This window comes from Balaenoptera borealis, assembly GCF_965194805.1.
Source record: "Balaenoptera borealis genome assembly, chromosome: 9".
Lineage (NCBI taxonomy): Eukaryota > Metazoa > Chordata > Mammalia > Artiodactyla > Balaenopteridae > Balaenoptera > Balaenoptera borealis.
In genome coordinates, this window is record NC_138873.1 from 49,875,088 (window position 1) to 49,902,413 (window position 27,326).

The following is a 27,326-nucleotide window of genomic DNA, read 5'->3' on the forward strand; positions in this document are numbered from 1 at the left end:
TCACTGGACTAAAACAATGGCTATTATGTCTTCAGGTTCCTTCTGTAATTTGAGAAAGCTTATCTGGATAACTAGGTAGATCAACTAGGAAAAGTCCTTGGTTGGGAGGGAAACCAGTAATTTATAAAATAGCTAATTTGTTAGTTTACTGAACTAATAAAGTCAAAACTGCACCTTCTAAATGGTCTTATAGTTATGGAGTGATTGTTAAGAATGATCTGGACTCAAAGCCTCAAATATGGCACTTGCTGGCAGTATAATCTGACAGTTGAATTCCTCACTATAAAATAGGGATAAAAGTACTTACTTCATAGGGTTGTAGTGAGGGCTAAAGGAGATAAGGTATACAAATCCCTCAGTGTGGTACCTGGCATAGTGTAATAAATGGTAGTTTTATTTTATTAGTTTCCATCCCTGGTCTTTTCCATCATGCAAACCTTTAAAATTAATCTTCCTAAAAATTCTTCTGTTAAATCAAGAGCAAACTCTTTACCTTGGCCCCTAGAGCCTGTGCAATACTGACTATACAAAGTACTATTCTAGCCTTATCCCGTTCTCCCCTACTGATGATGACTAAAACACTACAGTTCTTTAGATTTTATGATTTGGCTCATGCTGTTCCCCTCTGTCTGGAATCTTTCCTCATAAAGGCCTATCTAGCCATCAATGCCAATAATATTAACATAAATAACAATAAAGGCTATAATTTATTAAATGCTTATTCTGTGCCAGACAGTTTCCTAAGCACATCGCATATTATCTCATTTATCCTTATAATTTGGTAAAGTAGAAATTATCTTCATTTTACCTGTGAAAAAACTAAGATAATCTAAGGTCACATAAGAGCTAATAAGTGGTCTGTTTAGCCCCACATCTCATGTTCTTAACCTGGATTGTATCGCTTATTTCAAAAAACATTTGCCGGGCTTCCCTGGTGGCACAGTGGTTGAGAATCTGCCTGCCAATGCAGGGGACACGGGTTCGAGCCCTGGTCTGGGAAGATCCCACATGCCGCAGAGCAACTAGGCCCGTGAGCCACAACTACTGAGCCTGCGCGTCTGGAGCCTGTGCTCCGCAGCAAGAGAGACCGCGATAGTGAGAGGCCCGCACACCGCGATGAAGAGTGACCCCCGCTCGCCGCAACTAGAGAAAGCCCTCGCACAGAAACGAAGACCCAACACACCCAAAAATAAATAAATAAATAAATTTAAATAAATAAATAAATAAAAGTAAAGAACAGGGGAGTCATCTCTTTTAAAAAAAAAAAAAATTGCCAGTTACAAATACTTTCATGGAACTTTTATCTTTATAACAAGATGCAATCTCTCCTTAAACTTGACTGGTGCTTTAGAGGCACTATAAGAAACAGTCTGGTCTCCATCTTTTTTTTTTAAAAAACACTTAGCATGTCCTCTCTGGTAAACACTAGCTTGAGAAGAAGGATTAAATCTTGTCTCTAATGATGGAATCTCAAAATATGAGAACTTGAATTTCATCTAGCAAAGTTCCTGGTAATACCCTTCCAGACTTTGCCAAGTTATACGTACCCTAGTCATAAAGTTCAAAGTTGATAATTTATTATGTCACAGACAATTCCTTTGAAAAATTGTAATTTTTCTTCACTTTTCAGTCCCATCACTCTTTCCTTAAATTGTTGACAATAAGCACTGAAATGTTCCTAACATAAACTAGTTGATATACTTAATGTGAGGTTCCCTAACACGGGAAAAAAAAGAACAGAAAATTAAAGGACTGATAATCCCCAAAAGAGAATGATAAACCTACTGCCTCATCAATAGCACCAAAAATTTTTTGACCTTTTGAATTTTTCTTGAAAGTTTTGAAAACTAATCATACAGCAATACATTAGTTATGCATAGGACCTAAAAATTTAAGAAAAACAGGCTTCATAGAAAATACACTGACAAAGGAATGTCATACACCATGCCACTTCCAAATTTTCTCATTTTCTAAAGTTAGTGGCTTAAATTGAAGTACTTTACATTAAAAAAAAATCATGCAGCGCGCCAGTGCTAAAATGGTGTCAAGGGATATAAAACAGCCTATAATTCAACAGGTTATAAGGATTTAGGAAATAATGGAATAAAATAAAAAATGTACCAGTCTCAGAGCATGAGAATGAGTTTTTTGCTTACTGTACACTTAGGAGAACAGCTAGAGCACTAGCACTGACATCCTTGGCTGTGCTATACATTTCCATTGCCATATTTTAAGTGACTATGGAAACCTAAGCAGGCAAAAATTACATGAAATAGCTTTATCAAAAAAAAAGACAATGACTATATGCTAAAAAATCAAAACTATTAAAAAGTACTTCTTTCTCCACCAGGGTGCAATAAGATATAGCTCCTCATTTCTATCTTTAAAAGTGCCCTTAAAGATCCTGCTACTGAAGCCATATTATTATTTCTTATAATGACCTTTTTCTGATATCTGTATCTTGTCAATCAAGCATTCTTTTCTCCTTTTTAAAGGCTAAATACCTAGAAATCTAATCTTTTCTACAAAGACTTTCCTAAATGGACAATTTTCACTATTTCTGCTTTTTTGTTTCTTCTTCTTCAGCTTTTTTAATGCTTCCATCACCATTTATCATCATCAGAAAAAAGAATCCATAAGATGTCTGACTCAGAGCAAGCAATAAACCATGTGACTATTTTTGAGCAGTGACCACGTCAGTATGGTACCTCTTTTTAGTGCTGAACACAGCAGCATTTGTCACTAGATGTTTCATAATATACTATGCATTAATGAAGCTAATCAACCAAAATTTTTTCCCTCATGTTTAACTTGTAATACTCCCTTATCAAAACTGAGAGGAAGATGTTAACTAAGTTTGCATCTAAGAATTAGATATTATTCTTACAAAAGCGTACTATTTAACTTTTGGAGAATAGAAGGATATATTTTCCTTTCTTTTTTAAATTGAGATATAACTAACATATAACACGATATATTTTCTAACAGTTTAAACAGTATACTTTCATGAGAAAACACTGAAAAATTCACCAACTGTTTATCACGTATGTATAATTTAAATACTATTAGCAAAAGACACTCTTTAACTATAATATGTTTTCTTACCTCAGGAGCAAACATGGTCTCATAGGTAGGATTATATTGAACCTCTTTGACAGCAGGGTCAAGGTGAACTCCAGTCTCCAAATCTTCCTACAAGAAAACCAAACAAACAAGATACGACAAGTATTGACTGTATTTTAGAAACTACATTAAGGTCACACTAGCCATTTTAACATCACTTTTATGAAGATTACACTAGTGCTATGTGATTAATATATAATTCTATATATTAATGTATAGGATTACATATAATTCTAATAAAGACTAATAAAAGTAATGTAAACAAAGACTAATAAAAGTAAACAGTTATAGAGATTAGAATGCATAACAAAAATTTTTTCCTTCAAAAACATTGACTTTATCCCATCTGAACAAATTAAAATTTCTAAGTAAGTTAATACTACTCAAAGCCTTAAAGTAAGAGAGTCCAGCTCTTTTTTATGAACTCAAAAGACCTGATCTTCTGGTTCTAAATTCAGGAGAAGCACTCCTTTATTCAGACCTTATTAGCTATGTACCCAGATGGACTTGCTTAGGGACTGCAGAAGAAACCAAAGGAGGTGGCAGGGCCCAAATCTTCTAAATCTAAAGTCTAATAATCTACGTTGACTATTAAATTCATCCCCCAACTTAATGAACATAAAAATCTCATCTCCACTGGAGAATCACTGGTAGTCTATCTTTTGTGTAGCCCCACCACTTAAACAATACATGCAATACATACAATATAACAATTTTCTAGCCTGGCTCTCTCCCTTGAACTCTAGGGATTTATATATCTGAGCTTCAACTCAACATGTTTTCTCCCAGGATGTCTAACAGACATCTCAAACTTAATATACCCAAAAAGGGAACTTCTGGTCTCCCCTTCCCCAATGACTCCTTCTACCCTCCTCTAAATTAACCACTATCCCCACCTTTATATGTGTTCAGGCGAAAACTGCCACAGTTATCCTTGACTCCTCTTGCTTTCACATTGTATATCCAACCCATCAGCAAATCCTCTACCTTCTATGGACACCCAGAGTTCAACCACTTCTCAAGTCCTCTTTCACTATCACCTCAGTCCAGTTTATCATTTTGCACCTGGATTACTGTAATAGCCTCCTAACTGGTCTCCCTGCTTCTGCCCCTGTCTACCCACAGCCTCACTCCACACAGAGGCCAGTGTGATTCTTTTAAAATATTAGTCCAATTATGTTACTTGTTCACTCTAAACCCTCTGGTAGCTTCCCCATTTAGGGTAAGAGCCTAACAAAGAACTACAGGGCTCATTACCAAGTTGTTTTCAGAAAGTATGGCTCCCAAGGGTAGTTTTATAGGGCATTTTTGTCTTCCTGTATTGTCCTGCCTGAGCATTTACTAGTAAAAACATGTTATCAGTACATGTTTAATTTATATATCAAACATGTTATAAAGTTGCTTTACAAAATTTCCTTTAATTAGGGTATTCAAGTTATATTTTGAAATTCTTAAGGAAGTTATATATCTATGAATTATATTTCAGGAAAGCTGAAGTTACAAAATCACTATTATAAACTGAAGAAGTCTGAATCTAACTGGTTGAGAATTTACCCTCCAAATCTGTCCCTCACCCCTACTAACTTCTGTCTTCACCTAGCCCTGTGCCTGTGCTCACTTTACTCCAGCCTCACTGGCTCATTTGTTATTCCTGGAATTCACCAAAAGACAATCCTGCTTTGGGGTCTCCGCACTTCCTGTTTCCTCTTCTTGGAATGTTCCTTCTCTGGATACCCACATGACTGTTCTCTCTCCTTTCAGGTCTCTACACAGTTTTCCTACTTTCCCCCTACCTTGCTTTATTGTTCTCTATTATATTTATCATCACCTGACATGTATTAATTGTCTACCTCCCTCTATTAAAGTATAAGCTGGCCTCCGTAGACTGGTGGAGTCCAGCAGGAAGCTTTAAAGAAGTTTCATGCTGGGCCTCACCTCATATTTTCTGATTTAATTCCTCCCGAGTGAGGCCTGGCATTGGTTCAACCTTCCCACATGATTCCAAAGTTGCAGGCTGAGAATCAAGTCTAAGCAAATTGACCATGAAGTCCTTTCACAGAGGAACAGAGAGAAGTTTGAAAAAGGACCAGATATTCTGAAGCCCTGGTCTATAGTGTGTATGTGTATGTTTCTTTGTGTGATATTGTCTGTTTAGGTTTGCTTTTACCATTTGTCCTAGGGTTCTGACTGTTTGGGTTTTTTTTTGTTTGTTTGTTTTCTTTTTATGAGTATGTGTTTATGTTTATTTGTGTGATTTTTGTCTGTTTAGTTTTGCTTTTACCATTTGGTTTGGGGTTCTGTTAGTTGTTTTTGTTTTTTTTTTCCTATTTTTCTTCCTTTTCTGCCGAGCCATGTGGCTGGCAGGGTCTTGGTGCTCCGGCCGGCTGTCAGGCCTGAGCCTCCGAGGTGGGAGAGTCAAGTCCAGGACATTGGACCACCAGAGACCTCCCAGCCCCATGTAATATCAATCGGCGAGAGCTCTCCCAGAGATCTCCGTCTCAACATTAAGACCCAGCTCCACCCAACAGCCTGCAAGCTCCAGTGCTAGACACCCCATGCCAAACAACTAGCAAAACAGGAACACAACCCCACCCATTAGCAGAGAGGCTGCCTAAAGTCATACTAAGTTCACAGACACTCCAAAATGCACCACCGTACGTGGCCCTGTTGACCAGAAGGACAAGATCCAGCCCCACCCACCAGAACACAGGCAGGAGTCCCCTCTACCAGGAAGCTTACACAAGCCACTGAACCAACCACACCCACTGTGGGCAGACACCAAAAACAATGGGAACTACAAACCTGCAGCCTGCGAAAAGGAGACCCCAAACACAGTAAGTTAAATGAAATGAGAACACAGAGAAATACACAGCAGATGAAGGAGCAAGGTAAAAACCCACTAGACCAAACAAATGAAGAGGAAATAGGCAGTCTACCTGAAAAAGAATTCAGAGTAATGATAGTAAAGATGATCCAAAATCTTGGAAATAGAATGGAAAAAACACAAGAAACGTTTAACAAGGACCTAGAAGGACCAAAAAGCAAACAAACAATGATGAGCAACACAATAAATGAAATTTAAAATTCTCTAGAAGGAATCAATAGCAGAATAACTAAGGTAGAAGAATGGATAAGTGACCTGGAAGGTAAAATAGTGGAAATAACTGCCACAGGGCAGAATAAAGAAAAAGAATAAAAAGAATTGAGGACAGCCTAAGAGACCTCTGGGACAACATTAAATGCATCAAGATTCGAATTATAGGGGTCCCAGAAGAAGAAGAGAAAAAGAAAGGGTCTGAGAAAATATTTGAAGAGATTATAGTTGCAAACTTCCCTAACATGGGAAAGGAAAAAATCAATCAAGTCCAGGAAGTGCAGAGAGTCCCATACAGGATAAATCCAAGGAGAAATATGCCAAGACACATACTAATCAAACTATCAAAAATTAAATACAAAGAAAAAATACTAAAAGCAACAAGGGAAAAGCAAGAAATACCATACAAGGGAATCCCCATAAGGTTAACAGCTGATCTTTCAGCAGAAACTCTGCAAGACAGAAGGGAGTGGCAGGACATATTTAAAGTGATGAAGGGGAAAAACCTACAATGAAGATTACTCTACCCAGGAAGGATCTCAGTCAAATTTCACAGAGAAATTAAAACCTTTACAGACAAGCAAAAGTTAAGAGAAATCAGCACCACCAAACCAGCTTTACAACAAATGCAAAAGGAACTTCTCTAGGCAGGAAACACAAGAGAAGGAAAAGACCTACAATAACAAACCCCAAACAATTAAGAAAATGGGAATAGGAACATACATATCGATAATTACCTTAAATGTAAATGCATTAAATGTTGCAACCGAAAGACAAAGACTGGCTGAATGGATACAAAAACAAGACCCGTATATATACTGTCTACAAGAGACCCACTTCAGACCTAGGGACACATACAGACTGAAAGTGAGGGGATGGAAAAAGATATTCCATGCAAATGGAAATCAAAAGAAAGCTGGAGTAGCAATAATCATATCAGACAAAATAGACTTTAAAATAAAGACTATTACAAGAGACAAAGAAGGACACTACATCATGATCAAGGGATCAATCCAAGAAGAAGATATAACAATTGTAAATATTTATGCACCCAACACAGGAGCACCTCAATACATAAGGCAAATGCTAAGAGCCATAAAAAGGGAAACTGACAGTAACACAATCATAGTAGGGGACTTTAAACCCCACTTTCACCAATGGACAGATCATCCAAAATGAAAATAAATAAGGAAACACAAGCTTTAAATGACACACTAGACCAGATGGACTTAACTGATATTTATAGGACATTCCATCCAAAAACAACAGAATACACTTCCTTCTCAAGTGCTCATGGAACATTCTCCAGGATAGATCACATCTTGGGTCACAAATCAAGCCTTGGTAAATTTAAGAAAGTTGAAATCGTGTCAAGTATCTTTTCTGACCACAACGCTATGAGACTAGATATCAATTACAAGAAAAAAATCTGTAAAAAATACAAACCCATGGAGGCTAAACAATACACTACTTAATAACCAAGCAATCACTGAAGAAATCAAAAAGGAAATCAAAAAATACCTAGAAATAAATGACAGTGAAAACACGATGACACGAAACCTATGGGATGCAGCAAAAGCAGTTTTAAGAGGGAAGTTTATAGCAATACAATCCTATCTCAAGAAACAAGAAATATCTGAAATAAAGAACCTAACCTTATACCTAAAGCGGTTAGAGAAAAAAGAACAAAAAAAATGTCAAAGTTAGCAGAAGGAAAGAAATCATAAAGATCAGACCAGAAATAAATGAAAAAGAAGCAAAGAAAACAATAGCAAAGACCAATAAAACTAAAAGCTGGTTCTTTGAGAAGATAAACAAAATTGATAAACCATTAGCCAGACTCATCATGAGAAAAAGGGAGAAGACTCAAATCAACAGAATTAGAAACGAAAAAGGAGAAGTAACAACTGACACTGTAGAAATACAAAGGATCATGAGAGATTACTACAAGCAACTATATGCCAATAAAATGGACAACCTGGAAGAAATGGACAAATTCTTAGAAAAGCACAACCTTCCGAGACTGAACAAGGAATAAATAGAAAATTTAAACAGACCAATCACAGGCACTGAAATTGAAACTGTGATTAAAAATCTTCCAAGAAACAAAAGCCCAGGACCAGATGGCTTTACAGGCAAACATTTATAGAAGAGCTAACACCTATCCTTCTCAAACTCTTCCAAAATATAGCAGAGGGAGGAACACTCCCAAACTCAATCTACGAGGCCACAATCACCCTGATACCAAAACCAAAGATGTCACAAATAAAGAAAACTACAGGCCAATATCAGTGATGAACATAGATGCAAAAATCCTCAACAAAATACTAGCAAACAGAATCCAATAGCACATTAAAAGGGTCATACACCATGATCAAATGGGGTTTATCCCAGGAATGCAATGATTCTTCAGTATACACAAATCAATCAATGTGATACACCATATTAACGAATTGAAGGAAAAAAACCATATGATAATCTTAACAGGTGCAGAAAAAACTTTGGCAAAATTCAACAACCAGTTATGATAAAAACTCTCCAGAAAGTAGGCACAGAGGGAACCTACCTCAACATAATAAAGGCCATATATGACAAACCCACAGCCAACATCGTTCTCAATGGTGAAAAACTGAAACCATTTCCTCTAAGATCAGGAACAAGACAGGGATGCCCACTCTCACCACTATTATTCAACATAGTTTTGGAAGTTTTAGCCAAGGCAATCAGAGAAGAAAAGAAATAAAAAGAATCCAAATCGGAAAAGAAGTAAAACTGTCACTGTTTGCAGATGACATGATACTATACATAGAGAATCCTAAAGATGCTACCAGAAAACTACTAGAGCTAATCAATGAATTTGGTAAAATAGCAGGATACAAAATTAATGCACAGAAATCTCCTGCATTCCTATACACTGACGACAAAATATCTGAAAGAGAAATTAAGGAAACACTCCCATTTACCACTGCAACAAAAAGAATAAAATACCTAGGAATAAACCTACCTAAGGAGACAAAACACCTGTATGCAGAAAACTGTAAGACACTGATGAAAGAAATTAAAGATGATAGAAACAGATGGAGAGATATATACCATGTTCTTGGATTGGAAGAATCAACATTGTGAAAATGACTATACTACCCAAAACAGTCTACAGATTCAATGCAATCCCTATCAAACTACCACTAGCATTTTTCACAGAAGTAGAACAAAAAAAAAAATTTTTTTTAATTAATTAATTAATTAATTTTAGTTTTGGCTGTGTTGGGTCTTCGTTTCTGTGCGAGGGTTTTCTCTAGTTGCGGCAAGCGGGGGCCACTCTTCATCGTGGTGTGCGGGCCTCTCACTGTCGCGGCCTCTCTTTTTGTGGAGTACAAGCTCCAGACGCGCAGGCTCAGAAGTTGTGGCTCATGGGCCTAGTTGCTCCACGGCATGTGGAATCCTCCCAGACCAGGGCTTGAACCCATGTCCCCTGCATTGGCAGGCAGATTCTCAACCACTGTGCCACCAGGGAAGCCCAGAACAAAAAGTTTTACAATTTGTATGGAAACACAAAAGACCCTGAATAGCCAAAGCAATCTTGAGAAAGAAAAACAGAGCTGGAGGAATCAAGCTCCCTGACTTCAGACTATACTACAAAGCTACAGTAATCAAGACAGTATGGTAGTGGCACAAAAACAGAAATATAGATCAAGGGAACAGGATAGAAAGCCCAGAGATAAACCCATGCCCATATGGTCACCTCATCTTTGATAAAGGAGGCAAGACTATACAATGGAGAAAAGACAGCCTCTTCAATAAGTGGTGCTGGACAAACTGGAGAACTACATGTAAAAGAATGAAATTAGAACACTTCCTAACACCATACACAAAAATAAAATCAAAATGGATTAAGGACCTAAATGTAAGGCCACACACTGTAAAACTCTTAGAGGAAAACATAGGCAGAACACTCTATGACATCAATCACAGCAAGATCCTTTTTGACCCACCTCCCAGAGAAATGGAAATAAAAACATAACTAAACAAATGGAACCTAATGAAACTTAATAGCTTTTGCCCAGCAAAGGAAACCATAAATAAGACTAAAGACAACCTTCAGAATGAGAGGAAGTATTTGCAAACAAAGCAACTGACAAAAGATTAATCTCCTAAATATACAAGCAGCTCATGCAGCTCAATATCAAAAAAACAAAGCTTCAATGAACCCTGTGGTACATGACTCTTTATGAATTATGGTTTTCTCAGGGTATACATTGCAACACTATTTACAATAGGCAGGACATGGAAGCAACCTAAGTGTCCATCGACAGATGAATGGATAAAGAAGATGTGGCACATATATACAATGGAATATTACTCCGCCATAAAAAGGAATTACTCAAAACGAAACTGAATTATTTGTAGTGAGGTGGATGGACCTAGAGTCTGTCATACGGAGTGAAGTAAGTCAGAAAGAGAAAAACAAGTACCGTATGCTAACACACATATATGGAATCTAAAAAAAACAAATGGTTCTGATGGACCTAGGGGCAGGACAGGAATAAAGACGCAGACGTAGAGAATGGACTTGAGGACACGGGGAGGGGGAAGGGTAAGTTGGGATGAAGTGAGACAGCAGCATTGACATATACACTACCAGATGTAAAATAGATAGCTAGTGGGAAGCAGCTGCATAGCACAGGTGCTTTGTGACCACCTAGAGGGGTGGGATAGGGAGGGTGGGAGGGAGGCACAAGAGGGAGGGGATATGGGGATATATGTATATGTATAGCTGATTCACTTTGTTATACAGCAGAAAGTAACACAACATTGTAAAGCAATTATACTCCAATAAAGATGTTAAAAAAAAGTATAAGCTACAGAAGTTGGATTTTGTATGCACGAATGTGGCCTTAATCCCCTAGAACTATTCCTATCATATCACCATCTTTATTCTGTTGGCCACTTGCAGATGTAGGATAGATCTGTAAACATAATGCAAAGATAATGCAAAGTAACATCACAAATTTTGCAAAACAGGTAGGAAAGCATGAAGTTGACAGTGATGCTGGAGAAGAAGCAATGCCACTGACAAATGAAGATCTCGTAGAGTTAGACCAGGTAATGACCAAAGATAGAAAACTGACAGGAAAAGTAATAGTATAGGCACACAGTTATTGTTCCAAAATTTTGTCACTATTAAAACACCCCTCACCAAAGCAGGTGACTTAGTTTCTCTACTTTACAAAGATAGAGTCCTTCAGGTCTGACTCTCTTAAACTTCCTTCCTCTCTTGTTTCAAATTTGTCCACATCTTTATCTTATCTCTTGACTTCAATTTCCAGCCCAAATTTTTATCTGCAGCCTTGACCATACCTAGCCTCTGTATCCACATATCTAACAGCCTGTTGAACTTCATTATATGGATATTCCACAGCATCAAACACCTTGCTATGTCCAAAACAGAAGATACCATTTCCCCATGACTCCACTGTCACACACTAACAAATTAGGCAGTGAGTCTTACTGATTCTACCCCTAAAATATTTCTCTAGCAACCCTACTCCCACTTTCCCTTCTCCAGCATCCTAGTTCAGACTTCATATCTTGCCTGGTCTATTATAATATGTCCTTATCTGCTTTAACGTACCCCCATTTTTGCCGTATTAGACTAATTGCTGACTTTTTAAAATATCAAGCACTTTCATGCTTCCTGTGTTGTTGGCAATGTTACTTTGTTCCTTATGCATTTCCCTTTGCTATCTGATAATATGTCATCTTCTTCTTTTCCCTGATACCTCCCCTCCTCTTGGCTCAGGAAAAATGCTTTTTCACCCACAGTCCTAAGAGATGTTACACATAACTCCTAATAGCCCTTCTGATACATTATTTGTTGCACATGACTTTTACTTATATTTTATAGTCTTACTGCCCAGTAGAATGCAGAGCATTAAGTGCATGTTCAATAAATATTTGTTAAATTAAACTGAAGAAAGAAATGTCAAATTCCTAGAGAAATTAAAGAGGATGAAGGCTGACCAAAGATCACTGAAATTGGCAATTATGTCACAGAAAACCTTTGCCAGAGCAATTTTGGTAGTGGGGTGAAGTATGGAGAGCCAGTTGCAAGGGGCAGAGGTATAACTGAGGATTTAGGAAAAAAAGACATCAGTATTTTTGCTCTTTCAAGACATTTGGCAGTAAAGAAGAAGAGACGGGGTACCAGATTGAAGGATTTTCAGGGTAAAATTAAGTTTGCTTTTTTCCTTTTTAAAGAAAAGGCTAAGCCAAAGATTTAGTCAATCATAAGCTACAGGAATGGAGCAAGTAGGGAGAAACATATGATAAGAATGAGGGAATGATGAAAAAGGTATGGTCATTCTGGAAGAGGTGGGAGGGGAGATAATCCAGGATACAACCAACTAGCCTCTGAAAAGAGAAGGAGAATCCTCCCTGAGATGAAACAGAGATTACAAAGACAAGAATGGGTGATGGGTGATAGATGTTTGGAGTTGGTGGGAGATGTTGGGAGTCATAGATGATCTTTTAATTTTCTTTTAATCTTTTAGTGCTGGGAGTCATCACTGCCACTTAAAATATTCTCTTTCTTTGCTTCTTTGTGGATTAGCTTTAGATTAGAATTTAGGTGGGTGCATCTGCCTGTGAGCCCAAATAATAGTCCTAAACCTTAGCTGAAAGGGAGCTGGGAGGATAGAATCTGGGTTTCCAGCTTCTGAAGGTAGGAGGCAGGGAAGGATGCTGTTTACATTAAGACTATTAAGGAAGGGGGTTCAAATGCTGGGCCACCTATATTACCCTAGAAAGCATACCCCAATCTTCATTGATTAGAGAGAGTATCTACCTAGGCCTTGGTAGCAAAACCAAGTACCACAAGGTTAAACTGCATAAAAACTAAAGTAAATGCTTTTCTCTCTTTTATAAGGAAAAACTGCTTATAATAACAAGAGGCTTAGCCATGTTCATACTTTCCCAATGGCTTTTTTAGAATACAGTTGCTAGAACCACTTTATAATATGGTTTACCAGATCTTTCTGATTAAGGGTATTTTAATATTCTAAATTTGAATTATTTTGAACAGAGTACCACAAGACATCAAGTTTTAAATGCAAAATACAATTTTAAAAGAACTACTCTTAAAAAGCAATGTGGCAACTAATAAAAAATATAAATAGGTCCCCGTCTCTGGCTCCTGCTAAAATTATAGAACAAACTGGACAACTCCTCAGAAAATGAAGAGTTATTAATTTTACGTTTAATTAGAAAAACTTGGACAACACCACAACCTTGTTTTAATACCCATGAGGAGTTCAATAACAATTAGGCATGCAATTGAAATTACCAGAGAATTACAAAGGATTTCTATTCAGCTTTAATTATCCATAAAAGTTAAAGTGCAATAAGTGAAGTGTACCCTATGAGTCAAATAAGTTTAAATGTTATCTTTTGTTGATTCAAAGTAATATGAAAATAAAATCAAATAATATTTACGTTTTAGTCCTTTTCACATTTCTCACTGTTATACAAATAAGAAAATGGATGTGAACGCACTTTGTAAACTATAAACAAGACATAAATATCAACCATTATTACAAACTATCAATTTATGTTATAGGTTTTTTACCAAAAAATAGAAATGAATAGACTTTTTAAAATGGGAGTTTAAGTGGCTGAGAGAAAAAAATAGAAATTCATATAAAGATATCTTTTGAGTTTGGCCCTTAACAAATACAGAGGAAAAAGACTGTAATAAAAGACAAAGACGGACATTACATCATGATAAAGGGGTCAATCCAGCAAAAAGATATAACATTTGTAAATATCTATGCACCCAACACAGGAGCACCTAAATATATAAAGCAAGTATTAACAGACCTAAAGGGAGAAATTGACAGGAATACAATAATAGTAGAGGACTTTAATATTCCGCTAACATTAATGGATAGATCATCCAGAAAGAAAATCAATAATTATGCCAGATAGACTTAATAGATAAATACAGAACATTCCATCCAAGAGCAGCAGAATACACATTCTTTTCAAATGCACATAGAACATTCTCCAGGATAGATCATATGTTAGGCCACAAAATAAGTCTCAATACATTTAAGAAGACTGAAATCATATCAAGCATCTTTTCAACCACAATGGTATGAAACTAGAGATCAATTAAAAGAAGAAGACTGGAAAAACCACAAATATGTGGAGATTAAACAATATGCTACTGAACAACCAATGGGTCAATGAAGAAATCAAAATAGAAATTGAAAAGAAAAATACCTTGAGAGAAATGAAAATGAAAATACAACATACCAAAATCTATGGGATGCAGCAAAAGAAGTTTTAAGAGGGAAGTTAGAGACATAGGATTACCTCAAGAAACAAGAAAAACCTCAAATAAACAACCTATCTTTACACATAAAGGAACTAGGAAAGAAGAACAAATGAAGCCCAAAGTTGGTAGAAGGAAGGACATAATAAAGATCAGAGTGGAAATAAATGAAATAGAGACTAAAAAGACAATAGAAAGAAAAAGACAAGAGCTGGTTCTTTGAAAAGATAAACAAAATTGATAAACCTTTACCTAGATTCACTAAGAAAAAAGAGAGGATGAAATAAATAAGATCAGAAACGAGAGAGGAGTTACAACTGATACCAAAGTACAAAGGATTATAAGATACTACTATGAACACCTATATGCCAACAAATTGGACAACCTAGAAGAAATGGATAAATTCCTAGAAACATACAATCTTCAAGACTGAATCATGAATAAATGGTAATCTGAACTGACCCATTACTAGTAAGGAGACTGAATCAGTAATCAAAAACTCCCAAAGAATAAAACTCCAGGACCAGAAGGCTTCAGTATTCTACCAAATATTGAAAGATTTCACACCTACCCTTCTCAAACTCTTCCAAAAAATCGAAGAAGAGTGAATGCTCCCAAATTCATTTTATGAGACCAGCATTACCCTGATACCAAAACCAGACAAGGATACCACAAAAAAAGGGAAATTACAGGCTGATATTCCTGAAGAACTTAAATGCAAACATCCTCAAAATGTCAGCAAACCAAATTCAACAATACAATAAAAGGATCATACACCACGATCAAGTAGGATTTATTCCAGGGATGCAAAGATGGTTCAAAATCTGCAAATTAATCAACGTGATACATCACATTAACAAAATAAAGAATAAACATCATCGCAATAGACACAGAAAAGGCATTTGACAGAATTCAATACCCATTCCTTATAAAAAGTCTCAACAAAGCAGGTATAGACAGAATGTACATCAACATAATAAATGCCATATATGACAAACCCACAGCTAACATCATACTCAATGGCAAAAAGATGAAAAAGTTTCCTTTAAGATCAGGAACAAGACAAGGTTGCCCACTTTCACCACTTTTATTAAACATAGTACTGTAAGTCCTAGTCAGAGCAATTTAGGCAAGAAAAAGAAATAAAAAGCATCCAAATTGGAAAGGAAGTAAAACTGTCACTACTGGCAGATGACATCATTTATATAGAGAAAATGCTAAAGACTCCACCAAACAACTATTAGAACTAATAAATGAATTCAGTAAAGTTGCAGGGTACAAAATCAATATACAAAAGTCTGTTGCTTTATATGTTAACAATGAACTACTAGAAAGAGAAATTAAGAAAACAATCCAATTTACAATAGCATGAAAAACAATAAAACACCTAGGAACAAATTTAAACAAGGAGGTGAAAGATATATACACTGAAAACTATAAGATATTCATGAAAAAAACTGAAAAGATACAAATAAATGGAAAGATAGTCTATGTTCATTTCTTCTATTCTGTTATGTGTATTTAAGACTATACTTGAAAAAAAATTATTGCTATGGCTGCACCTCATAAGTTCTGATGAGCATTGTTTTCTTATTGTTTAGTTCAAAATATTTTCTATTTTTTAAAAATTTGGCCCATGGTTTACTGAGTACAATTTCATAATTTTCAAATGTGGGGATTTTATAGTTATCTTTTTGTGACTGATTAGCTTAGATGCACTGTGTTCAGAGAATGTGATTATATGACTTAAAATGTATTGAGATTTATTTTATGGACTAGTACAGGGGTTGGCAAACTACAATTATTGGGCCACGTCCAGCCCACAGTCTGCTTTTGTACCAACAAGCTAAGTAAATGTAAGATATTTACATTTTAAAGGGTTGTTTAAAAAAAAGAAAGAAAGAGGGAAAGACAGACATTAAGATGTGACAAAGACTGTATGTGGCCTGCACAGCCCCAAATATTTACTATCTGGCCCTTTACCAAAGTTTGCCAATCCCTGGCCTAATATATGGTCAGTTTTTTAAAAATGTTTTATTACTGCTTGAAAACAGTTTTCTGCATTGAGTGCCATGTCCTTTATACCCTGCAGATACAGTTTGCTAATTTTGTTGTTTGAATTTTCTGTGTCATCATTGATATTGTTTTGCTTATTCTATCAATTATTGAAAGAGGTATATTAAAATCTTCTGCTGTAATTGTAGATTTATCAATTTCTCTCGTAGTTATAAAAACTGTTGCTTAAATATTTCACGCTTACATTATTAGGTGCATATAAATTTAAAATTGTTATGTACCTCTTTGTGAACTGAGCCTTGTATCATTATGAAGTGATCCCTTTTCTGTTTTAAAGTCTACTTTATTGACCCTAATACAACCAATGCCATTTTCTTTTTCTTGGAATTTGCCTGATATATTCTTTTCCCCTCTTTTTATTTTTGATCTTTCTGGAGAGCTTAGCGAGCATGGCAAGGCAAGAAAAAAAAGAGAAAAAAGGACTGAAAGGAAGAAAAAAATACTGTCATGTTTGCAGCTGATACCATTATGTAAGTAGTAAGATCAGTCAAAAAATTAAATAATGGAAAAAATAACACAATTTATTATTATAATAGCATAAAACTAAGATGCACCTAGAAATATCTGCAGCAAAACTGTTCAAGATATTGATAGAGAAAATTATAAAATTTCAAAGAAATTAAAAACCTAAAGAAGACCTAAATGAATGAACAGATACAACACTGTCTTCAAATTGATCTATGAGTCAACCCAACTCCAAACAAAATCCCACCTGGGTGTTAGCAGAATTTACAGGTTAATTCTAAACCATATACAGAATTACAGGGGACAAGAACAGCCAAGACATTCTTGAATAACAACAAAAAGGGATGGAGGTGGGGTGGGGGTGGGGGAGGTAGAACAACCCTACCAAAGATGGAGCTACATTATTAAAAATGTTCACACCATACACAAAACTTAATTCCATGTGGAGTCATGACTTAAATGGAAAAAGCAAAAATACAGTGCTTTCAAAAGACAAAATGGGAGGATATTTTTCTGACTTTGGGAAAAGGAAGAATTTCTCCAACAAGGAAAAGGAACCACAATCCATAACAAGCTACAATTTTGCAACACATAATTGACGAAGGATAGTATCCAGAATATATAAGCATCTCCTACAGATCAAAAGGAAAAAGACAACCGAATAGTAACTTCAAAAAATAAAATCAACTCACCTATAAGGTATGTGAAATCTCATTAGTGTTCAGTGATATGGATTAAAAACATTACATAAGTTCATACTTTGCCAGAATGCTTGCTATTAGTCACAGTACAATTTGACAAATACATATGAGCTTATTTGTATGCTTCACATCTCCTCCCCTGGACACTTTTCTGTCATTAAATTTACTGGGTATAAGCTTTTTTAAAAGCATATTAACAAACTAGCGATGATCAATATCCCTTACTCTCTCATCATAGAAACCAGATCACTGCGGGGTTTAGCCCCAGCTCTGCTTCTAATGGACCTCTGATACCTATTCAATCTTTCCTCCTGGATTATCTTACTTATAACTTGAAGTGATTGAACTGAGTTTTACAGACTTCCCCTCACTCCCACCCAATCAATGTACCTTGAATCTCAACATACATGCTTTTTCAAGACTTTCTTTTGCACTTACTCTTTCATTCATTTTCTCGCCTAATGTATTTCTCTTAATCTTGTGTACTAGGCATTGAAGACATGAAAACAAATATACACAACAATCTCTGGTCTCCAGGGTCTGGTCCACAGGAAAGAAAAAAAATTAACAAATCACAGCAATGTGGCGAGTGCTGTAACTGAGATGTGGAAAGGGGGCTAAGGTAGAGAGAGGAGGAAATATGTGCACTGAGACTGAAGGACAGTAGAGTTTTGGGGGGTGGGATGAGAGGAGGCATGAGGCAAGGGATCTCCATGCAGAGAGACTAGCGTGGGCAAAATCTTGAGAGAAAAAAAGAAAGTAGGCTTTGGGTGCTTTGTAGAGAGTTCAGCATGGGAGAATGGTAGGTCTCATAAGGAACTCAGAAATTACCCAGCAGGCAATAGGGTGTCTTGGGGCAAGGAAGTGATATGATAACACTGGAATTTAGAAAGACCACTCTGAGTGCATTGTGAAGGGAAAAGGGGGTGTGGAACTGGGAGACAAGAATGGAGGAAGTAGGAAGACCAGTTAGAAGGTTATTATAATTGTCTTGAAGAAAAATTATAAGAATCTGAACAGTGGCAGCAAAAGAGGAAAGAGAGATTTGATAAACATCATTGGTACTATTGGGTAATGGGTCCTGGTAATGAACAGGACCCATTACCCAATAGCAGGGGTTCAGAAAGAAAGAAAAGTCAAGAATGACTCCTGAGAGAAGTAAGGAAGATATGAAGTAAGGCTGTGTCAGTAAAAATGGAGAGGAAGGAATTGATTTGAGAGAATTTAATGAAGCAGAAATGTTAGAACCAGCTGAATGACTAGCTTCAGGGGTTGAGGAAGAAGGAAGAGAAAAGGAAGACCCCTCTGCTCTTGGCTTGGACTAATGGGTGGGTTGTGAGATCATTAATCCAAATGGGAAAAACAGGTGAAGCAGATCCCAAGGAAAAGAAAATGTCAATTTTTTAGCACACTGGATTGGAGGTGCCTGAGAGCTATCCCGGGAGAGACGGCAATAGTTCTGAAGCTAGCAAGGAGTTTAGAATTGGATAAGGATAGTGTGCCTGGCACATGCTTTATGACAAGTCTTGAACTCCATGAGATAGTTACTAGTGTTATCCCTACTTCACAGATGAGAAAAAACTTAGACACAGAGCACTTAATTTATCCAAGGTCACCATCTGGGTAACTGCTGTTGGTCGGATTTGAATCCTGGCGGTCTTGATTCCAGAGCCTATGCGAACCACTTCACAGTGTTCACCTGTTAAGTCATCAGGAGCACTGCAGGTTGAAGGCCTGCAGAGTATGAGGGGTGCAAAGGGGGACTAAGGACAGAGTCTCAGGAAACACCAATATTGAAAGGGAGGGCAGAAGAACAGGGGATCAGAAGACTGAGGATGGCCCCACGGAAGCCAAAAAGAGAGAAAGTTTCAAAAAAAGAACTATTTAATAGTGTCACTGGATGCAAATATTCAACTCAGTTGACAGAACTTGACAACTGGAAGGCCAGTGACATTACTCAGGGAGAGTAAGTTTCCTAAGAGGCTAGGGCAAGGCTGCATTGAGTTGAGGAGAAAATGAGATAAAGTGAGAGAGCTCCAAAAAGCTGAGCTGTGAAAAGAATGAAGACTCAGGAGGCTGCTAGAGGAGGGGTGTAAGTTTGGGGAGTCTGTTTTGTTATAAAAGTAGGAGGATCCTAAGCATTCTTTCATACTTGATACACATTAGTAAAAAGTAAAATCCATGAATAGCTCACTAAAAACCTGTAAAAGGCTTAAGTATATCACTAGACTGGGAAACATCTTAAATACAAAGGAGTTTTTGCACACTGCCTCCCCTCACCACATCTTCAGCTCCTGATCACCCCCATTGGGCTCTACTGGGCCTATAATACCAACTGGTGGATGCTCTCCTCCAGCTCTAGACACACAGTCCTTTCCTCAGTTCTTCAAACACACTAAGCTCTTTGCCATCTCAGGGCTTGCTGTCTCCTTTTGCTGGGAAACTCTTGCCTTATCGTGCACTTGGCTGGCTTCTTCCTGTTCCTCAAAGCTGCTTTTGCAAGAGGACTTCCCTGACCAATCTACAGAAGTCATACTCCTAACTTATTCTTTATCACTGAACTCTATTTCACAGAATTCTATTTTTTTCCTTTACAGTACTCAATCCAATCTGTAACCACTTTATTTGCTCATATTTTATTGGCTGCCTCTTCCACTAAAATGTACGCAATCATGATGTCAAAGATGTCTGGCTTGTTTGCCTCTGTGTCTTCAGCCCTTAGAACAGTTCCTGGCAAGTAACATGTGTTCAATAAATATTTGTTAAAGGAACTATATAACCCAATTTCTCCCTCTATCACTTTCCTCAATTGGGATCATGCACACTGTTTCTTAAATCCAAGGCCTTGTCTCACTGTCTTGACTTATATATGCACTTTTATTAGATACCAGGATCTCTGCTGCAAGCTTTATTTGTATCATTTCATTTAATCGTCACAATAGTCCTCTCATATAGATAGGTCCTTTTAAAATTATATCTCCATTGTACAGGTGAGAAAACAGAGGACGTTGTATAACTTGCCCAAGTTCAAACAAGTGGTGGAGCCGGGATCAGAATCTAGTTCTGACTTCAAAAACAAAACAAAGCCAGGCCACAGCTCACTTCAAGTGAGGGCACATACTCTAGTTTGGGAAGTCCTGATTTAGCTTTATGTTCTGTTACACCTACTCCATCCAGGCCACATCCTAATCCATAAATTCAAATTTCACCCCCTCTTCCCGCTTGCTTTCTGAAGGTGGGAGGCGAGAGCAGGGAGTGGAGGGCTGTCCTGAACTTCCAGTTCCCAGCTTCTCCCGAGGAAGATGCATGTAGGGAGAAGAAGAGATCCAAGCGTTAGCCACTAACCTTTCAGGACTGAGGACGAGGTAACCCGGGGCCTAACAAGTGACTGTCGGATTCTGGAGCAGAAACCGACAATTCCAGCCCCGCACTAGTGGCCAAAACGCTTACCTTAACTGCCACCTCCGGAGCGGAGTCCACCGCCACTGCCAGAGAGGACTTATCTGAAGACGATTTGGTCAAGTGCATAAGGGAGTCCGCGGCTGGCAGCGAACACCGTCCACCCTCACTGTCCGAGTCCGATTCGGACCCTGAACCCGAACCATACGAAGCAGCCAGAGACGCAATCGCAGCCGACATGACGGCAACAGACGCTCTGCGGAGACCAGGCCCTGGCGGAAGAAGGAGTAGCTTCAGGTCCTGACAGATTGCCATAACACACATTATTTAGTGCCTTTCCTACGAAATCGTTTATATTTTAAAAAATCATTACAATCGATTAATTAGTATTAGAATAAGAATAACAGGACTTGGAATTTAGAAACATTTACCTAGGGAAACAGAATTATAATAGCTTATAACTTTCGGGACCTGTGCGGCTAGATTAAAGACTACGAGTTCCGAAATACCTTGAGGCCTCGAAGTACTACGCTTCCGGCGTGCCGCGCGGCGGGAAGTTGGAGAGGCACGATGGGAATTGTAGTTTAGAGGAAGGGGGCGGGGCGGGCGGGCCCCACTTTGACCCCGCCCCTGAATGGTAGGTTCTTTCAATTGGCTATCATCTTTCCTCATTCCCTGGCCAAGCACTGTTCTCTCCGTCCCCCTCCCCCAAACTGAGGATTGGGCAATACCATAAAGCCTCAGGAAAGGGGGGGGAAGAGAGATATTCATCCCCCACTGATGGGTGAGTGGGTGGGGGCTGAGTTTCCCACCACAGATGCACCTGGGCACTGGGAGCTGAAGAGGAAAGTGAGAATCATAAGTGGGAAGACCTTGACTGGCGGGGAATAGCTCCTGGTGGGAAAGATGGGGGATTAGGTGGCGAGAGTCCTGCGGTTCCCCCTGCTTCAGGAGCGGGTCTTCGCGCCCGGTTGTGGAGAGTCGCGCGCTGGGAGGGGGCAGCTGGGGGGCGGCGGCGGCGGCTCGCGGTGTTGTTCGCTCGCGCGTCGAGCACACGGTGGGTCCGGTGACCGGCGGGCGTCGCAGGCGGCGTTCCTTGTGGCCCGGTGCCTCGGCCGCTGCCCACAGCGGGTTCCACCCGGGAGCCTGACAATCCTGGAGGCTCTAGGTGGAGTCCCGGGAGCTGAGAGGGACCGGCGGCCACCGCCGAAGCATGAAGAAGGGGTAAGGCTAGAGCCCCTCAAGATTCCTCGGTGAGCGCGAGTCTCTTAGGAATTGTTTTTTTTGGAGGGACAGGGTGCCGGGAGATGAACTCTTCCTCACTGGCCAGAACGGAGAGAGGTGTGCGTGGAGCACTAGCCCAGCAAAGGTTGCGAGGATGGGCGCGCCTACCCCGCGACGGCCCCCACCCCCATTCGCGGGTTTCCAGAGCTTCGGCAGCCAGACCGCCGGCCCGGCTGGGTACCCAGGGACACGGGGGCCGGCGGGTGCACCTGGGTCTCGGTTGCGGGGACCGCCCCGAGGCTGCTCTAGGCGGGGAGACTGCGGGTCTTAGGTGCCACCGCCTGAGCGCCCCTGCCCCCGCGGCCCGCCCGTGTGCCTCCTCGCTCTGGGGGAGGCTGCGGCACCCGGTGCCGGAGAATCCCCGCTCGAGCTACGTGCCCGAGGCTCTGTAAAGCCAGCTGGTGCGTTTGCGTTTTTGCGCCGCGCGTCTGTGTCTAAAGAGACAACATAACGGTAAAGCGAGTGCGGGGATCTCTTTCTTGGCTGGAAGAGGAGGCCAAGCGCGGTTCTAGCCTCCGATGCCTGCTATGGGGAGGGGGGTGCCTTGACCAGAGTTAGGGAGCTGCTCACCCAGCTCCGATGTCAGCAGGACTCGCCCATTGTGCCACCCGGATAATTATTCAACTCTGCAGCATCCATTGCACCTTTCCCATTTTTCTTTTCCCCTTACTGTAGCATGCCCCCTAGCTTCGGTACTCTGACGCCTTCTCTTGCACTTGCGGATGATGAACTGGAATAATGGTGAAAAGAAAGCACATCTGACCTGAACATTCATAACCTGTCCTATAGCCGATTAATTAACTAATCCCCAGGTAGACTAGATACTTGAATACGACTCAGTCTAATTCTATCCTTTTCTGTGTAAAGTGTGCCTAGGATTATATATAGTTGTTTTTTGTTTTTTTGTTGTTGGTGTTAGATCCACGTATTAGCTAGTCTTATTCCTGTCCGGTAATTGATGTAATTGATTTATTGGTTAGTCAACCCGTCTAATGTTCTTAAATTTAATTTGTATAGGAGATAACTTTCATTTTCCTAATTGTTGGTAGCACTGTATCATAATTACAGATTCAGTCTCAGTCTTTGAACTCTCAGGAACAGTTTTTTCCCTTATGCTCTAAGTTTCTGTTAGGAAAAGTGTATTTTTTAATGTCCAATATTTGATATAAAATTTCTCAAGTTTTGAATAAGGATAGTTTTGTATTTCTTTATTTTTCAGTAGCGGAATATTTGATTGCCAATCCTAGCCTTCGGTTGAAAGAAAGGAAGCATTTAATATTTAAGATGGGGTTTTAACTGCATAACATTTCCTAAATTTATCTAAATTTTACTTTTTATTCAGTTCTTTTCTTTGCAATATCATGTATTTAATTACTTGTTATAGAATTTCTTCTCATTTTTCTAACTTCTGTCTACAAGGATGGGTAGGCTACAATTTTGCATGATCTACCTGAAAGATGAAATATTTTTTGAACATGGAAGAAACAACTGTTGGTTACTTGTTTATTATGTTAAAAACTGTTTACATCCCACTATTTAAAAATAAACGATTCACGACCAAAAATAAGTGTTTTATTTTTCTTTTTGTGATCCTCCCTTTCCAGCTTTTCTTGTTTAAGATTGTTGCCATATCCCTCTTGGTAAAACGGAATTGCACATAGACATTGCAGAGGCAGTTGTTTTAAGGTACAGTAATTGTTTTATGGCACTTGGAAGTGGCGCACATATAACTTGATGGTGTAGGATCAGTTGCTTGTTAGGAAATGACCTTGCAGTTTACAAAATGGACACCTTGTCTTGGTTTCTTTATATGTAAATGGAAATAAACCGATTTATGCCACTAAGTAGTATGCATAAATTAAGTAAATATGTTTTCATGATGCTTTCAAAGAAAATTTAAATACTTTAGCTAATGAACGATGAAAATATTTCAGTGTAAAATACAGTGAAAAATGTCATTAGGATTTTCTGTGGCATGTTAGAATGGATGATTTACATTGAATTTTGCTTTGGAGACATATGGCTCTAAATTGAGGAATGTTTCTCATCTATCAAGTTTTTAATAATTGCAAATTTAATAGGTATTATAGTTAATACATATATGTAGTTGTAAATGCAGGTATAGTTAATATTCATGAAAAAGTTATATGACTTGGTAGTAAACAAGTAGAATATTGAATTAAGTTTGTGAAAAAGAAAATCTCCAGAAAACATTAAGGCCTTTTTCATTGAAAAATTTGCAGATGACACAATTCAAAATACATTTTGAATTTGTAATACATTGATTTTTGTAGTGTAATATAATAAATTGACTTTGTAATACATTGAAAATACGTTGATCATTTGTGAGGTGTTATATAGAGCTACTTTGTTTATTATTCAGGTTTGTAAATAACCATTTATATATTCAGAGATGGTGTATAAATATAATACTATATTTAATTATACATTTTGCTTTATTGTCAGAATAATTTAAGGTATTTCCAAGTGCTTGATTTTCATTATCACAGTAGCTAGTAGCTTTTGATTTTCTTATCGCAGGATTAACTGAGTTAATTTTCATAGCAAAAACTACTATTAAAATATATTATTATTACTTTTACCAAAACAGTGCTTTTAGTTACCTTGTGGGGAAACTTCATATAAATAAGACTATTCAAATGTCTTTAAAGTTACTATTGTATAGTTTCTGTTTTTGAGAATTAATTTGATGACATTTTTAATGTTTTCTTAAATGACCAACTAAAATTTAGCTGTCATTATTACTTGGATAAGTACAGTTTACTCAAGGTTTTTCTAAGCTCCTTGAGGACAGGAACTGCCCCAATGCTTATTGTCATAAATCTGAAATTGCTAGCATAGTGTTTAGCAAATAGTATAGGTTTAATTTTTTATTGGACAAATAAAATGAATGAATGAAGACTATCCATTGATTTAATGTACCATGTAGACATTTTTTAAAAGATCTATCAAATAAATTTTTAATTCGTAAAGCTTATAGCTTTATCTCATGAGAAAATCAAAAAATGTATTTGGAAGTTCTTTGAACTTCATTTACCTGTTCAGGCATAATTCCTTTACCCACACATTTTTTGAACTAGCACTAGATACTGTATAATGCATACATTGTCAACCTTTCATTTATGAAATGACAATAATGTTCTTATTTCTTACAGGTCACTTCATGAAAATGTACATTAAAGTTTTTTTTTTTCCTAAATTAGATGAGTATAGATATGTGTTTGATTCTTTTTGACTTATTTCATCTTTCCAGTAAAATATTAATAAAAAAATGTATGTAGAGTATATCCTGTGCTAAATGTGCCTGAGTACCTAATTTTAAGAATAAGTGACCTCTAGGGTGGAGCTTTTTATAAAATGAAGAATCTTGTGTTTTTAGTTTATCACATTCAGTTTATAATTTTGAATCTTTGTGTAGTGGTAGTTCCTAACTTACAATAGGATTGATTATATTTTAAAACTTGTAAAATGGTTTAGAACTTGGAACTTACGTTCTCAGAAACAATATGCTTGGTTAGATTTGCAGACAACTCACCAAATTTAACCCATAATATACTTGAATTTTAGGAGTAGACTAATGCTATTAGAGAGTTGTAAAATTGTATTAATAATATAAATACTATATTGAAAATACCTATTATATTGAAAATACCTATAGGTATAATACCTATACCTATATTGAAAATAATGTGTACAACAATCTTTCTGTGGGAAAATCAATTCAGAATCTACCTTGAAATGCTAGGAATACATTTCTCTTGTGTTAGACATAACAACGTTATTAGGAACTTGTCCTCTGACACCCACTGGACATGAAGAGGAAGATTTTCCTCAGTTCAGTGAGTGGTGCAACCTTACATCATCTGGGGCAAGAGGTCAGAGAATGAGAAATTGGAAGGAGCTAAGATCTGTTTTGTAACGTTGGACAAGTCATTTTACCTCTTAAGGTCTTTGGTTTTCTCATTTATAAATTGAGAAGGTTGAAGTAGATGATCTCTGAGGTTCCTTTTGGTTACAAATAAAATTCAAAGGCGTTTCAAAGCTAAGTGTAACCCTTTTTGCTGAGAGTTCACTTTCCCTTTCTAATGTTACTGCTTATATACTTCCTGTCAGAAAATTTCTCCTTTCTGGATCTACCTCTGGAAAGATTATAGTCTTACTCTTTTTCTCACATGCCTATTCGTGGGAGCAAGACTTTTTAGGTTTTTAAAGGAATTTTTGTTGTTACAGTTGTTGTTTTGTTTGCTTTTGTTTTTATTATTTTTTTAAACTCCCAACACCACCAAGAAACAGAATTAAGATGATTTTCTTTGCTTTCCTCTTTTGAGTTTTTTACTGGCAGCCTGTAAGTAAAGTCAAGGTAGATTTTATTTTTATACTTTGGAGAAAGATCATATGCAGTGTATCTCCAGAGAAATTTTTTTAGAAGGCAAAATATTGTAACTAAGGTTGTGGAGTGGGTGTATGAAGGTAAAGAGATGGAATATGAGCTGAGAATAGGTTGTCAGATAATGTACAGGGTATCCTGTATTTTTATTTGCTAAATCTGGCAGCCTTGCCTTGGGTGCTATGGATCTTTGGGCCGGGCAAGAGTATGGTTATGGGGTGGTTGGAGGCAGAGGGATAGAGGGAGAAAGTCCTCCTTGAGAACAGGACAGTTTTGTTGTTGTTGTTTTGATTGGTTGTTTTGTTTTGCTCTCCTTCATTTTTGTGTTTCTAGTACTTGTTCTTTAAGCTAAATGGATGTTTGAGCTGATATAATTATGACGGAAGAGCAGGTAAATAATTCTCTTAGGAAGGTAGTAAGATCAAGATGCTGTGAGAAAAGGGG

The 27,326-nt window shown here is 37.7% G+C and overlaps 3 protein-coding genes across 13 annotated transcripts in view; 2 read left to right on the forward strand and 1 right to left on the reverse strand.

Annotated features, from left to right (window-relative positions):
* METTL24 (methyltransferase like 24) overlaps positions 1-21,226 on the forward strand; it is a 180,951-nt gene extending 159,725 nt beyond the window's left edge. The window contains exon 6 of one of the 2 annotated variants that reach the window (XM_082404870.1): positions 20,782-21,226. In XM_082404870.1, the coding sequence (XP_082260996.1) occupies positions 20,782-20,937 (156 nt within the window). In that variant the 3' untranslated portion in view covers positions 20,938-21,226. The other variant, XM_082404871.1, reaches the window with a different exon arrangement.
* Positions 1-21,484, reverse strand: part of CDC40 (cell division cycle 40) — a 54,640-nt gene extending 33,156 nt beyond the window's left edge. For 2 of the 3 annotated variants that reach the window (XM_082404769.1, XM_082404770.1), the window contains exons 1-2: positions 21,242-21,484; positions 3,106-3,192 (exon numbers count right to left, since the gene is read on the reverse strand). In XM_082404769.1, the coding sequence (XP_082260895.1) occupies positions 3,106-3,192; positions 21,242-21,430 (276 nt within the window). In that variant the 5' untranslated portion in view covers positions 21,431-21,484. Of the gene's footprint in view, positions 1-3,105; positions 3,193-21,241 lie in introns of those variants that run through there. The other variant, XM_082404771.1, reaches the window with a different exon arrangement.
* A 471-nt stretch (positions 21,485-21,955) lies between these two features.
* The window catches only part of WASF1 (WASP family member 1), an 84,305-nt gene continuing 78,934 nt past the window's right edge, over positions 21,956-27,326 (forward strand). For 2 of the 8 annotated variants that reach the window (XM_082404776.1, XM_082404777.1), the window contains exon 1: positions 22,492-24,160. The gene's annotated coding sequence lies outside the window, so the exon portion shown is untranslated. The other 6 variants (XM_082404780.1, XM_082404779.1, XM_082404784.1 and 3 more) reach the window with 6 other exon arrangements.